General features: G+C 39.9%; 1 protein-coding gene across 1 annotated transcript in view; it reads right to left on the reverse strand.

The window, feature by feature from the left end:
- The window catches only part of NBAS (NBAS subunit of NRZ tethering complex), a 384560-nt gene extending 370783 nt beyond the window's left edge, over nucleotides 1–13777 (reverse strand). The window contains exons 1-5 of the mRNA XM_049784877.1: nucleotides 13642–13777; nucleotides 10159–10213; nucleotides 7633–7669; nucleotides 4613–4690; nucleotides 4252–4299 (exon numbers count right to left, since the gene is read on the reverse strand). Coding sequence (XP_049640834.1) covers nucleotides 4252–4299; nucleotides 4613–4690; nucleotides 7633–7669; nucleotides 10159–10213; nucleotides 13642–13776 — 353 coding nt within the window. The 5' untranslated portion in view covers nucleotide 13777. The remainder of the gene's footprint in view (nucleotides 1–4251; nucleotides 4300–4612; nucleotides 4691–7632; nucleotides 7670–10158; nucleotides 10214–13641) is intronic.
- Nucleotides 13778–14092: the final 315 nt, after the last annotated feature.

The raw sequence follows: 14092 nt of genomic DNA on the forward strand, positions 1-14092 counted from the left end.
ACCTGGAAGAAATGGATAAATTCTTGGACTCTTATAATCTTCCACGGTTGAAGGAAGAGGATGTAGCATATCTAAACACCCCCATCACCATTGATGAAATTAAAACAGTAATCAAATGTCTGCCGAAAAACAAACGCCCAGGTCCAGATGGATTCACTAATGAATTCTTTCAAACTTTCCAAGAGGAACTACTGCCAATCTTGGCAAGACTCTTTCATGAAATTGAACAAACAGAAACACTTCCAAATAGCTTTTATGAAGCCAACATCACCTTGATACCTAAACCAGACAGAGACGCTACCAAAAAAGAAAATTACAGACCAATATCACTAATGAATGCAGATGCAAAGATCCTCAACAAAATCCTGGCAAATAGGATTCAATGCCTCGTTAAGAAGATCATCCACTACGATCAAGTAGGTTTCATCCCAGGAATGCAAGGCTGGTTTAACATCCGTAAATCTATCAACATAATACACAACATCAATAACAAGAAAAATAAAAACCACATGATCATATCAATAGATGCAGAGAAAGCATTTGATAAGGTCCAACACCCATTCTTGATCAAAACTCTCAGCAAGATGGGAATGGAGGGAACCTTCCTCAATATAGTGAAGGCCATCTACCACAAGCCAGTGGCAAATATTATCCTCAATGGAGAAAAACTGAAAGCCTTTCCTCTAAATTCTGGCACAAGACAAGGCTGTCCTCTCTCACCACTCCTATTCAACATAGCACTGGAAGTACTTGCTATCGCGATTAGGCAAGAAAAGGATATCAAGGGAATCCAGATAGGAAAGGAAGAAGTCAAGCTCTCACTGTTTGCAGATGACATGATACTCTACTTAGAAAACCCTAAAGACTCTATCAAAAAGCTTCTAGAAACAATAGACTCATATAGCAAGGTGGCAGGCTACAAAATTAACACACAAAAATCAATGGCCTTTCTATATACCAATAGTAATAAGGATGAAATGGACATTAAGAAAACAACCCCATTCACAATAGTACCACACAAACTCAAATATCTTGGAATCAACTTGACTAAATATGTGAAGGACCTATACAAAGAAAACTATAAAACTCTGCTCCAAGAAATAAGAGAGGACACACGGAAATGGAAACACATACCCTGCTCATGGATTGGCAGGATTAACATCATCAAAATGTCAATACTCCCCAAGGCATTATACAGATTTAATGCCATCCCTCTAAAGATACCCATGACATTCTTCAAAGAAGTGGATCAGACACTTTTGAAATTCATTTGGAACAATAAACACCCTCGAATAGCTAAAGCAATCATTGGGAAAAAGAATATGGGAGGAATTACTTTTCCCAACTTTAAACTGTACTACAAAGCAACAATTATCAAAACAGCATGGTATTGGAATAAGGATAGGTCCTCAGATCAGTGGAATAGGCTTGAATACTCAGAAAATGTTCCCCAGAGATACAACCATCTAATTTTTGATAAAGGAGCAGGAAATCCTAAATGGAGCAGGGAAAGCCTCTTCAACAAGTGGTGTTGGCACAATTGGATAGCCACTTGCAAAAAATTAAACTTAGACCCCCAGCTAACATCATGTACAAAGGTAAAATCCAAATGGATTAAAGACCTCGATATCAGCCCCAAAACCATAAGATATATAGAACAGCACATAGGCAAAACACTCGAGGACATTACAGGCATCTTCAAGGAGGAAACTGCACTCTCCAAGCAAGTGAAAGCAGAGATTAACAGATGGGAATATATTAAGCTGAGAAGCTTCTGCACCTCAAAGGAAATAGTGCCCAGGATACAAGAGCCACCCACTGAGTGGGAGAAACTATTCACCCAATACCCATCAGATAAGGGGCTAATCTCCAAAATATACAAGGCACTGACAGAACTTTACAAGAAAAAAACATCTAACCCCATCAAAAAATGGGGAGAAGAAATGAACAGACACTTTGACAAAGAAGAAATACGCATGGCCAAAAGACACATGAAAAAATGTTCCACATCACTAATCATCAGGGAGATGCAAATCAAAACAACGATGAGATACCACCTCACACCCCAGAGAATGGCACACATCACAAAGAATGAGAATAAACAGTGTTGGCGGGGATGTGGAGAGAAAGGAACTCTTATCCACTGCTGGTGGGAATGCTGTCTAGTTCAACCTTTATGGAAAGCGATATGGAGATTCCTCCAAAAACTGGAAATCGAGCTCCCATACGATCCAGCTATACCACTCCTAGGAATATATCCTAGGAACACAAAAATACAATACAAAAACCCCTTCCTTACACCTATATTCATTGCAGCTCTATTTACCATAGCAAGACTCTGGAAACAACCAAGATGCCCTTCAACAGACGAATGGCTAAAGAAACTGTGGTACATATACACAATGGAATATTATGCAGCTGTCAGGAGAGATGAAGTCATGAAATTTTCCTATACATGGATGTACATGGAATCTATTATGCTGAGTGAAATAAGTCAGAGAGAGAGAGAAAAACGCAGAATGGTCTCACTCATCTATGGGTTTTAAGAAAAATGAAAGACACCCTTGTAATAATAATTTTCAGACACAAAAGAGAAAAGAGCTGGAAGTTCCAGCTCACCTCAGGAAGCTCACCACAAAGAGTGATGAGTTTAGTTAGAGAAATAACTACATTTTGAACTGTCCTAATATTGAGAATGTATGAGGGAAATGTAGAGCCTGTTTAGGGTACAGGCGGGGGTTGGGGGGGGGAGGGAGATTTGGGACTTGGGTGATGGGAATGTTGCACTGGTGATGGGTGGTGTTCCTTTTATGACTGAAACCCAAACACAATCATGTATGTAATCAAGGTGTTTAAATAAAAAAAAAATTAAAAAAAAAAAAAAAAAGAAATAAAATTCTTTTGGAGATAATATAGAAAAAAAAAAAAAAAAAAGAAAGCTAAAACTAGGGTATCAATCAGTTATCATTAGTACTGGTTTTGTGCAAAGAACAAAGTAGTAGAAAATCTTTTTGACTGATATTTGCATCCTGAAATTTCTGCTTCTTGAATTTTTTTTTTTTTTTTTTTTTTTTTTTGTGGTTTTTGGGTCACACCCGGCAGTGCTCAGGGGTTATTCCTGGCTCCAGGCTCAGAAATTGCTCCTGGCAGGCACGGGAGGACCATATATGGGACGCCGGGATTCGAACCGATGACCTCCTGCATGAGAGGCAAACACCTTACCTCCATGCTATCTCTCCGGCCCCTTGAATTATTTTTTAAGACAAGGTGGGGTGTAGGTTACTGCCTAGTGCTCAGAGGACCCAGGGGCAAGCCCCAGGAATATTCAGTCAATCATTTAGTGCTGCTTGGCTGGTGGCATGAGGTGCCATCAGGCAACCCCTATAATTCTCAGGGTCCACAAAGTGATTCCAAGAACAGAAGGGGCTGGGAGGGATTGTGGGGCCAAAGACTGAACTCAGGCCTCTATACAATACAAGGTATGCATCCCTGACCACTGAAAATCTCCCCAGCCCTGCTCCCTTACTAATTACTTTTTGAAACTCAATCAAAAAGTTGGAATTTTCTGAAAAAAAGAAGTAGCCCACAATTTGATGAGTACCCACAGTTAGTCTGCTAGTACTTACTTGTACCAAAGAATGAAACAGTTTTCCTGAGTTAGTTGCATCATTACTAATTTCCAACTGAACTATTAATTAAAACATGAAATATATCAAAAGTCTAGCTTAGGGTGACTTATAGATATTAATGGAATTCTACTTGAATGCTTCCAGAGAATGGAGAAGATTGCTGATCTCAACTCCTAAGTATAGCTTTGGAATTTCACAGGCCATTTTTCCACTACAATTTTATGCCAAGGGAACAAAGCAACCCCTCCTTTTTTGTACTTTCCTGATCATCAGCTTAACTGACTCAACACTATTCAGTTTAACAAGAGTGATTTTCCAGAATTATAGAAAGCATGCCCCATTTACTGAGGAAATAAACTATTTCAGGAAATTAAAGAGTGATCTGGGAAAGTAGAAAGTGAATAGACAATGCTGAGTAGAAATGAAAAGGTGAACACATAACTCTGAGGAAATAAAAAAATAAACACACAACTCTGAGAAAACTAATATTTACTTCCATCCTTCAATATGAGATAATGCAGAATTCTCATAGGGGGAAAAACCTTTAATTATACCCCCTTAAAAAATTTAGCTTCCATTTTTCTCAAAGAAAATTGTAAGTATAAATTATAGAAACAATTACCTAATTTCCACACACTGATCTTGAACAGCAGCCAAAAGTTTTCCGTTGCTTTCATGAGGAAGAAAAAAAACAAATTTTATATAAATATTTATAGCAATTTTCAAATGGAATTATTTTAAGAAGTCAAGATCATTTCTAAATTTTTAATATGCACTAAATATCTATCTGTAATCTTATAATTAGATGAGTATATTAATACAAAAATCATACAAGTGGTTCATATGTGGCAAAGGGAATTCACATACAATAAAAAATATATATGTAAGTGTAAGCCATAAGGATGACTAAAATCATGCCCATAATGAAATGTAAAGGCTAATCCAGGTAGAAAAAAAATCACATAAATTTTGCACATTCTTACCTTGCTAATATCAAATGCCAGTTTATCTGTTTATTAATCAGGCGAACCAGCTCATCAGGAAGCAAAAAAGGTACAGGTCTGAAATTATAGCATATTGTCTTATTAAAGTCAAATCATAAACACTAGTACAAGTAAATATTTTTAAATAGCAAATACAGCTATGGGGATAGGTTTATTTTTCCCCCCACTGGGCTAAAACCTAAATTTTCAAACACAGAACCAAAGCTACTACTTGACTATCTAAAATTGATCACGTACATTTATTTCCACAGTTCCAGAAACCAGCTCTGTTCAGCTTCCTTTCTATTTGAAAGAAATCTAGGTCACCAATTACTAGAGCCTTCAAGAAAAACCCTGCTTCCTAAGCTCACCTGAAAATTCTGCCTCAGTCCAATAAAAATAAATTCCACTACACAGGGAAACTCACAAAAAAGGAGAAATATCAACTTACTAGAAACAAAAAAGGATTGAAATATTATGATTGGGTCCAAAAGAACAAAAGGAAATTAACTCAAATCAGTGCTTAATACAAGGGAATAGGAAAACTGCTGAGCCCTGCAAAGGGCAGGAGTTAACTCTAAGGAAGGCCAGACCTTCAAACACCTCTCTTTGAAAGGAAAAGCAGACAACCCTCACCATGGGCCCAGGGACACTAGAAGAAATCTCATCAATGCCTGAAGTCCTGTTCTTTAGGGGTGGAGAATGAAACCACCTATGAAAAACTCAAAACCAGAAGCCTACACTGGAACGAGGCTGGACAGCAATTTCACTTGGCTCAAGAGATGTAAGAATTCCCCAGTGCGGGCCCGGAGAGATAGCACAGCGGTGTTTGCCTTGCAAGCAGCCGATCCCAGGACCAAAGGTGGTTGGTTCGAATCCCGGTGTCCCATATGGTCCCCCGTGCCTGCCAGGAGCTATTTCTGAGCAGACAGCCAGGAGTAACCCCTGAGCACCGCTGGGTGTGGCCCAAAAACCAAAAAAAAAAAAAAGAATTCCCCAGCGCAAGCTCACAATAGCACCATTTTCAACAGACATGAAAAAAATGGGCCATTCTAAGACTCAGCTGGTAAAATAAATCGAGGAGTTACACATGAAGAAACCAAGAAGTTAGATGGAAGAATAAATAATAATAAAAGAAAATAAAGGAAAGAGTAGACGTGTTGATGAAGGTACAGTAGTTTTGAACAGGAAGACAATAACATTAACACTATTCTAACTATATTACCTAAACTACAATTTTAAAGAACAGACACTAGAAACCAAAACTAAAAATATTAATAGCATACATTTAGGATATTTGTGTTCATTTTTTATAATAAAATGCTTTACTATCAGAGGAGTTACAGAAATATTAAAGTTATAAAACAGACACAGGAATGAGATTATCAAAATGAATAAGATCTCTGGAGGAGGCAGGTGGGGAGAGGGACTTTTAAGGAGATATTTTGCATATTAAGAAAATATGTAAGACGGCTATCTAAGGCAAAGTGGCAAAATATCAACAAGTTTTAACTCCAATGTAGACATGTTATATGTATATTTATTACATTGCATATAACTTGTCTCTATAATATTTTATATTAAATTAAAACAGGAAAGGAGAGAGAAGGAAGAAGATAGGGAAGGAAGGAGGGGAGGGGAGACAACTGTGAATTAAAAACTGGTCTCAAAACATAGAGGTTTAATTACCATAAACTCAATAGCAAAACCTTTTTCACAGCCTTCCTGAAAGTAACCTAGCAAGATAGATTAGACAATCACTTCAGTCTGCTGACTGCTCAGAAGGCCAACTGAAGGACAGGAACATCTGAGAGAGATTCCTCTTGGTGCCTGTCCATGAAGGGCTCACACACACAGGGCACCTGGTTGGCAGTGAGTGCTTCTGTTCAAGTCCTGCTGAGCACTTGGAAAATGCCACTGGAGAGCTGGGCCCACAGGACAGCAGGAAAGGCTTTTGCCTTGCACATGGCCTACCTAGGTTCAATCCCAAGTACCCTATATGGCCCTCTGAGCACCACCAGTAGTGATTCCTGATTTCAGAGACAGGAGTAAGCCCTGAACACCATTGGTGCAACTCAAAAACACTTAAAAAAAAATATGCCTGTTACATTTAATCCCCTCTACTCACTCTATTCTTTCTTGCTCTATTTTATGCGCCTCTCACTACACCACACTCTCTCGCTCTCTATTTCTTAGCTCTCTCATGCTCTCACTCTCCTACTCTTAATTCTTGCTCTCTCTCATAAAAACCCATACCCCACAAAAGCGATAAAATTAAGTCATTTAAATAATGTGCATATAGAGATATATACACGGAGACACACATATTCCCTAGAGTAAAAGCAAAAAAAAAAAAAAAAAAAAAAAAAGCTATTCCTAAAGAAGAATCAAAGGTCTCTTTTATGAAATACATTATTATCTTTGGAGCTTTTAAGATTAGATATCCTCCAGCCATTTTCTTCTAAAGAAAAAGCAATCTTGTGCTAGGCAAAATTCTAAAGCACAATTCCTGTAAAATACTTAAATGCAAAATTGTGTTATGTATCAGAAGAACCCTTTCTTTGTTCTTTTTAAGAGTGAAAATTAGAACCATGATCTAAAAACATACGTAATGCTCCAAAGAATTAAAAAAGTACCAAAATACTAAAACTAAAAACCATGCACGGATGCTGAACATCTGACTTTTGAACACAAAAGCTAAAACAACAAAATTGCTCTACAAAGAAATGAGAGCTGCAGATCCATCATCTGGACACTCAAGAAATTGCTGAGAAACTGGGAAAACAGAAGTTTTCATGAAATATCCTTAATAATAATTAAAGGAACCAAAACTACTCTAAGCTTATAGATCTTTTATCAGGATGTGCTAAATCTCAGAAAGGTTTACTTTATAAACTGGGTTCTATCTGAATGTCGGCATGTATATCACAATCTAGATTCAATTAAGAAAATGTAAATCATAGGTGTTGATTATTTATTTGTTATTTTCATACTGCTTTTCTGAAGAACTGCCAACTTACCTATACCAAATGTACTGGCGTAAAAATAATAAACGATCTGTAATAAAAAGAAATAACAAAGTCAAATATAAATCAGCTATTCAGAAAGAATTATTTTCAGATTAGATTGACAGCATGCCTAAAATGTACTGCTAACATTACCAAATAAAACAAAACATAAAAGACGTAAGTCTTAAGTAAAACAATCAATATCATCTAATATGCACCACAACTTTACAGAATAATATATTCACATTAAGTCTCAACTCAAAAACTTGAAGTATTGCTTAAGAGTTCAAAAAAGTAAAAGTGATTTGAAATGCCAAATTTTAGGTAAGAGATCTTAATAAAAACAATGAACCAGAAATCATATTTTACCTTAGAAATCAAAAAACAAGTGTTAAGTACCATTTTTACTTTATGGTGAAGATCTTAGAAGTAATTAAAAGCAAAATACCAAACACACTATTCAAAAATGTTCTAACTAAAGCCAGAGAGATGGTACGGTGGGTAAAGTGCTTGACTTAAACACAGCGGACCTAGTTCAATTCCAGGCACCCATATGATCCCTTGAGTCCACCAGGAGTGAACCCTGAGCACAGAGACAGGAGTAAACCCTGAACACAGCAAGGTATGGCCCAAAAGAAAAAAAAAAAAAAAAAAAACAGGGTACAACTGACAGGGCATTAGCCTTGCATGTGGCTTGATTCCCAGCTTCTTATATGATCCCACAAGTCTTCCAAGAGTGATCCCTAAGCATAGAGGCAAAAGTAAGCACAGACCACTGCTGGAGGTAGCCAAAAAAAAATAAAATAAAAAATGACCTAGATGGGTCAGAGTAGCACGATGGGTAGGGCATTTGCCTTGCATGTGGTTAACCCAAATTCAGGCATCCCATATGGCCCCCTGAGCCTGCCAGGAGCTATTTCTGAGCACAGAGCAAAAGATAATCCCTGAGCATAGCTGCTGGATTTGACCCACCCCCCCCCCAAAAAAAAGCTCTAGATGACCCCACTTAAAATATAGATGTGGGGGGCCGGAGAGATAGCATGGAGGTAAGGTGTTTGCCTTTCATGTAGTAGAAGGTCATTAGTTCGAGTCCCGGCATCTCCTATGGTCCCCCGAGCCTGCCAGGAGTGATTTCTGAGCCTGGAGCCAGGAGTAACACCTGAGCGCTGCCAGGTATGACCCAAAAATATATAGATAAATAGATAGATGTGGGCCAGAGTGATAGCACAGCAAACAGAGAATTTGCCTTGTATGTTCCCTACCAGAGTTCAATCACTGGTATCCCCCAAGCATATGGTCCCCCAAGCAGAGCCAGGAGTGATTCCTAAGCACTGCCGGGTGTGGCCCAAAAAAGCAAGGAAAAAAAGTAGATGTAAGTACAAGGATGTATATCAAATGCATATGTGTCAATGAGAAAAGTCTAAGTTTAACAGGTTGTCTCTGTATGGCAAAATGAGGAATGATTTATTCTAATTCGTGATTATCTATTATAGTCTCTAAATTTTCTACCACAAAATAATGTCTTGTATATACTTTATAAATTTGAAAAAGTCAAAGCGCTTGTGATAATGAAAATGAAATGTGTTAGGCCTCCTTGTGTTAGAGGTTAAGCATTGAATTTTAACTTTTGAAAGTTAATTTCGCCTACTTAACTCTTTTGAAACTGAATCTTTGCTTTTTGAGAAGCTCAAATTCTCAACATGAGAATGAGTTTTGGCATCAGAAAACATATGAAGTTAGATTCCAAATGAACAACCTTGAGCAATTTTCCTCTTCTTGAAACATGTATGTGTAACAATAGCACCTACCCTGCCAAGTTGGTAAGGGACTACATTAATTAAAACAAACAAAACTCGGGGCCGGGAAGGTGGCGCTAGAGGTAAGGTGTCTGCCTTGCAAGCGCTAGCGTAGGACGGACCACGGTTCAATCCCCCGGTGTCCCATATGGTCCCCCAAGCCAGGGGCGATTTCTGAGCGAATAGCCAGGAGTAACCCCTGAGCGTCAAATGGGTGTGGCCCAAAAACCAAAAACAAACAAACAAAACTCTTAGCACCAACAATCTGAATTGTTGTAAAGAAGGTATGATGTTTTATTTAAACTTGAGCCCTATTCAGCCCATTCAGTCAACCATGTTAAATTCCCTAGCACCAAATAGGATCCTTCAAGCACCACCAGGAAAAATCCCAGAGCACCAAAGTAGGAGTAGGCCTTGAACACAGAAGGGGGTAGACCAATCTCCTCACCACCAAAATATTGTGCTTATATATTTATATGTTCATATACAAGTATATTTGTAAAAGATACATACATGTATAAAAACACATACATATGTGTGCATACATACTATGAAATTTAAACATATGTACATATAATTAAAATGAGGTAATATGTGCTATTTATTTTTAGTAGGCTTTAGATATAAGAGGTCTAGGGAATACTTTTTGAAATCCCTAAAATTCCTAAAACAGCAGTTCTAAATTAAGAGAAAAAAATGTTAAGTATGCCATTGCATGTTAAAAAATAAATAAGTACATTACCTCTAATTGCTTTTGTGATGAGAAATGATGCGCCATGTTTTCGGTTGCCTCTAGGCTACAATTGAGAAAAAAAATTCAGGATTTTCTAGTAATACCCATCAGGCTAAGTTATATCTCTTTAATATAAAATAATAATAGTATTATATATACACTCAATAGATTTAATACTCAATGAGTACAAATTACCAATATTTAAATAGTACTGACAGAAATAAAAGGAGTAAAAGCCAAACTGGGAATAGTTCGGTAAAAGTAGTACAGAGTTGCAGAGTCACCATTATTAAAGAGCCTTGCAGGGAAGGGCAACTTGAGACTAGAAATGTGTTTTCAAATAAAAACATCAATCCAAAGACAAGAGAAGTCAAGAGCAAAACCACTGAGACTGCCAGTTCAGCACTGAGTAAGCTTACAAAGGCAAAACAAGTTTCCTATGCACAAAAAGTGGTTACACAGAATAATTCACATCTTTGGAAAATTCATTTAATATTCGTGACATATCCACCTAAAATATGCTACTGACACACACTTAAGATATATAATTGCGGGGCCGGGTACGTGGCGCTGGAGGTAAGGTGTCTGCCTTGCAAGCGCTAGCCAAGGAAGGACCGCGGTTCGATCCCTGGCGTCCCATATGGTCCCCCCAAGCCAGGGGCGATTTCTGAGCACATAGCCAGGAGTAACCCCTGAGCGTCAAACGGGTGTGGCCCAAAAAAAAAAAAAAAAAGATATATAATTGCACATTAACTTGCTTGGGGAGGGGCGGTGATACTCAGGTTTGCTCCTGACTCTGCCTGCTCTGCAGACTCAGAGAAAAATATATAAGGTACAAAGGTATCAACCCTAGTCAGCTGTAGGCAAGGTAAGTGGTGTACCTATCTCCCAGTGGAATGATTACATGTTAAATAATTAATTATAAACACTTTGTAGGCTTAACAACATGAGGTACTACTAGTGAGATACACTAATGCACCGCAAAGAAAAATACAATGGACATGGCCGTTTGTAATGACATATCTTAAAAACACAGAAAAGTTTTTCATTAAACAAACATTAATTGGCCATTCACTTCAAGAAAGGTTCTAGGAGAGTTTTTGTTTGTTTTGGTTTGGAGGTTGTAAACTGAGACTACTTTTTTTCAGTCAACTTGAAAGTGATTCTTGGGGCCAGAGAGATAGCATGGAGGTAAGGAGTTTGCCTTTCATGCAGGACGGTGGTTCAAATCCCGGCATCCCACCCGAGCCTGCCAGGGGCGATTTCTGAGGATGGAGCCAGGAGTAACCCCTGAGCCTGCTGGGTGTGGCCAAAAAAAAAAAAAAAAAGTGATTCTAAAACAGTGTAATTAGGCAGGAAGTATAGAAGAAGGGCAGAAACTTACTCTTGGGTGAGAAATAGTATCAGGGAAAGGAAAGTTTCTAGTCTTATATTTGGTCCCCTGAGCACCCCCAGGAGTAATCCCTGATTCGAATACAGAGCCATGAACAAGCCCTAAGCATGAGCACGCCCAAGTGTGCCTATGTCCACTGCCCCCAATACAAACACAAAAAAGAAACTTGTTCTAGTCCTGGCAGCAGAACCTGCTTCCCAGGTGCACAACCTACAGAACATTCACATAACTTACAGAAACAGAAAATAAGTAAATACTTAAAAAAAAAAAAGTGGCCAGAAAGATAGCAGTAACATGTTTGCCTTGCACATGATGGACTTGAGTTCAACCCTCAGCATCCTATATGATTTCCCTGAGACTGCAAAGAGGGATTCCAAATCGAAGAGCAAGGAGCAACCTCTGAGCACCTCCAGATGTGGCCCAAAACAAAAAAAAAAGGGAGGGGGGCAGGCAGGAAGATCTTTGCCAGGCCACAAAATTTTAGAAGAGCAGAATGGCTGTGGGAAGGAGAATTTTAAAAATCACAAAATTTTATAAAGAATGAAAAGTTTCCCAGGCAAAGAAACTCTTAAGAAGTACTAAAAAGAGAATTCCTTTAGCCTGGATTCCATGATCTTTAGTAAAATTCTTTAGATCACGCTGCCATTCTGAGTCTAAAATAGTAAATGTCAGATGCTAAACACTCAAAAATTAAATGCAGATTGCTCATCGCTGTGTACCTGGAAGATGCTCTTTATGGCACAACTGAAAAAAAAAAATCTCACAATCCAGCTGAGTTCACTTTTCCCATTAACTCCTGCTTTGATTCAATCCCACTCAGTGACAACTGGACTTCCTGCGGGCATTTTGCTTCTATACCGCTTTTTGTGCTTCACTAGGTGATGAGAAATGTTTAATTGTCTCCACTTTACTGGGCATGCTCCAATAAATCTCTTCTCTCTCTCTCTCTCTCTCTCTCTCTCTCTCTCTCTCTCTCTCTCTCTCTCTCTCTCTCTCTCTCTCTCTCTCTCTCCTCTCTCTCTCTCTCTCTCTCCTCTCTCTCTCTCTCTCTCTCTCTCTCTCTCTCTCTCTCTCTCTCTCTCTCTCTCTCTCTCTCTCTCTCTCTCTCTCTCCTTATTTGTTCAAAGAACTGGTGCAATTCAGCACCAAGTAGGATGCTCCAAGAACTTTTCACACACACACACACACACACACACACACACACACACACACAGTAACTGCTTATTTATTCAAATGCTTAAAAAGAACTGGTGTAATTCAGCACCAAGTAGGATGAACTGGTGTAATTCAGCACCAAGTAGGATGCTCCAAGAAACCTTTTCTCATACACACACACACACACACACACACACACACAAGTAGAATGCTCCAAGAACTTTTCTCAGACACACACGTACACAAACATATACACACACTTAAGTTACTCTGCTTATTTATTCCAATGCATAAGAACTGATGTAATTCAGCACCAAGTAGGATGCTCTAAGAAAATTTCTCTCTCTCCTCTCTCCTCTCTCTTTTCTCTCTCTCTGTCACACACACACACACACACACACACACACACACACAGTCACACTGCTTATTTATCCAAATGCCTAAGAAAGACCTGTGCTGCAACTCAGCACCAAGTAGGAGTGGCAGGCAGCCCGCCAGCTGTACAGACAGATGGCAGCAAGCTCTGCAAAGTTCTCTCCCTCCATGGGGAAGAGTAGAGTAGAGTAGTGAGTGATCCCTCGCCCACTCACGCCCCACTCAGAGCCCGCCATGAAGCTTGAGATGAGCCACAGACCCCTGAGGTCTGGCCTGTGACATGGGCCAAAGAGCTTTTAGAAAAATCCAAAAAAAGTCAGAGCCTGCAGTGGCAGATCTCAAAATTCGAACCTGAGGTTGGGGTGGGGAGATCTCGAACCCTCCCCCAACCCTGAGACACCCCCCCCAAAAGGCCCAAGACACCCCCTTAGCCCCATGGGAAGTGAGCCACGTTGCCAGGGCGACCAGGCCCAGCAAGCAGCCCAGCTGGCTCCCCTACGTGGCATCTGCTCCGAGGCTCGAACCCGGGCCAGCCGCACTTGACTGCAGCAGGGAGAGGGCCTGGTCACCTGGACTTCCGTCTCCGGGGGCCACTCGGTGTTAACCAACAAGTCGTAAAGAATCGTCTCCTCTTCCTCCTCCTCCTCCTCCTCGCCCTCCGCAGCGTTGGCAACTAAAGGCGAGACCGACATGGAGGCTGCCATGTTGGCCGAACAGCAGTGGCGGAAGTAGTAGTGGCGCTACGGCAGCCGGCAGCAGGCAAGATTCTTCGGCAGCGGCCGCTTTGCCTTCGCGGGATTCTCTCCCAAGAAGTTGTTTCCTGTATTGGGAAAGGAGTGATAGATAGCATAGCGGTAGGGCGTTTGCCTGGCGCGCAGAGCCCACCCCAAGACGGATGGTGGTTCGAATCCCGGCATCCCCATCTGGTTCCACACCCCCGCCCCCCCTCCCGTGCCTCCTGGCAGGAGAGATTTCTTGAGCACAAAGCCAGGAGTAACCGCTGAGTCCGACCCAAAAAAC

The sequence above is a fragment of the Suncus etruscus genome, chromosome 12, assembly GCF_024139225.1.
Source record: "Suncus etruscus isolate mSunEtr1 chromosome 12, mSunEtr1.pri.cur, whole genome shotgun sequence".
NCBI lineage: Eukaryota > Metazoa > Chordata > Mammalia > Eulipotyphla > Soricidae > Suncus > Suncus etruscus.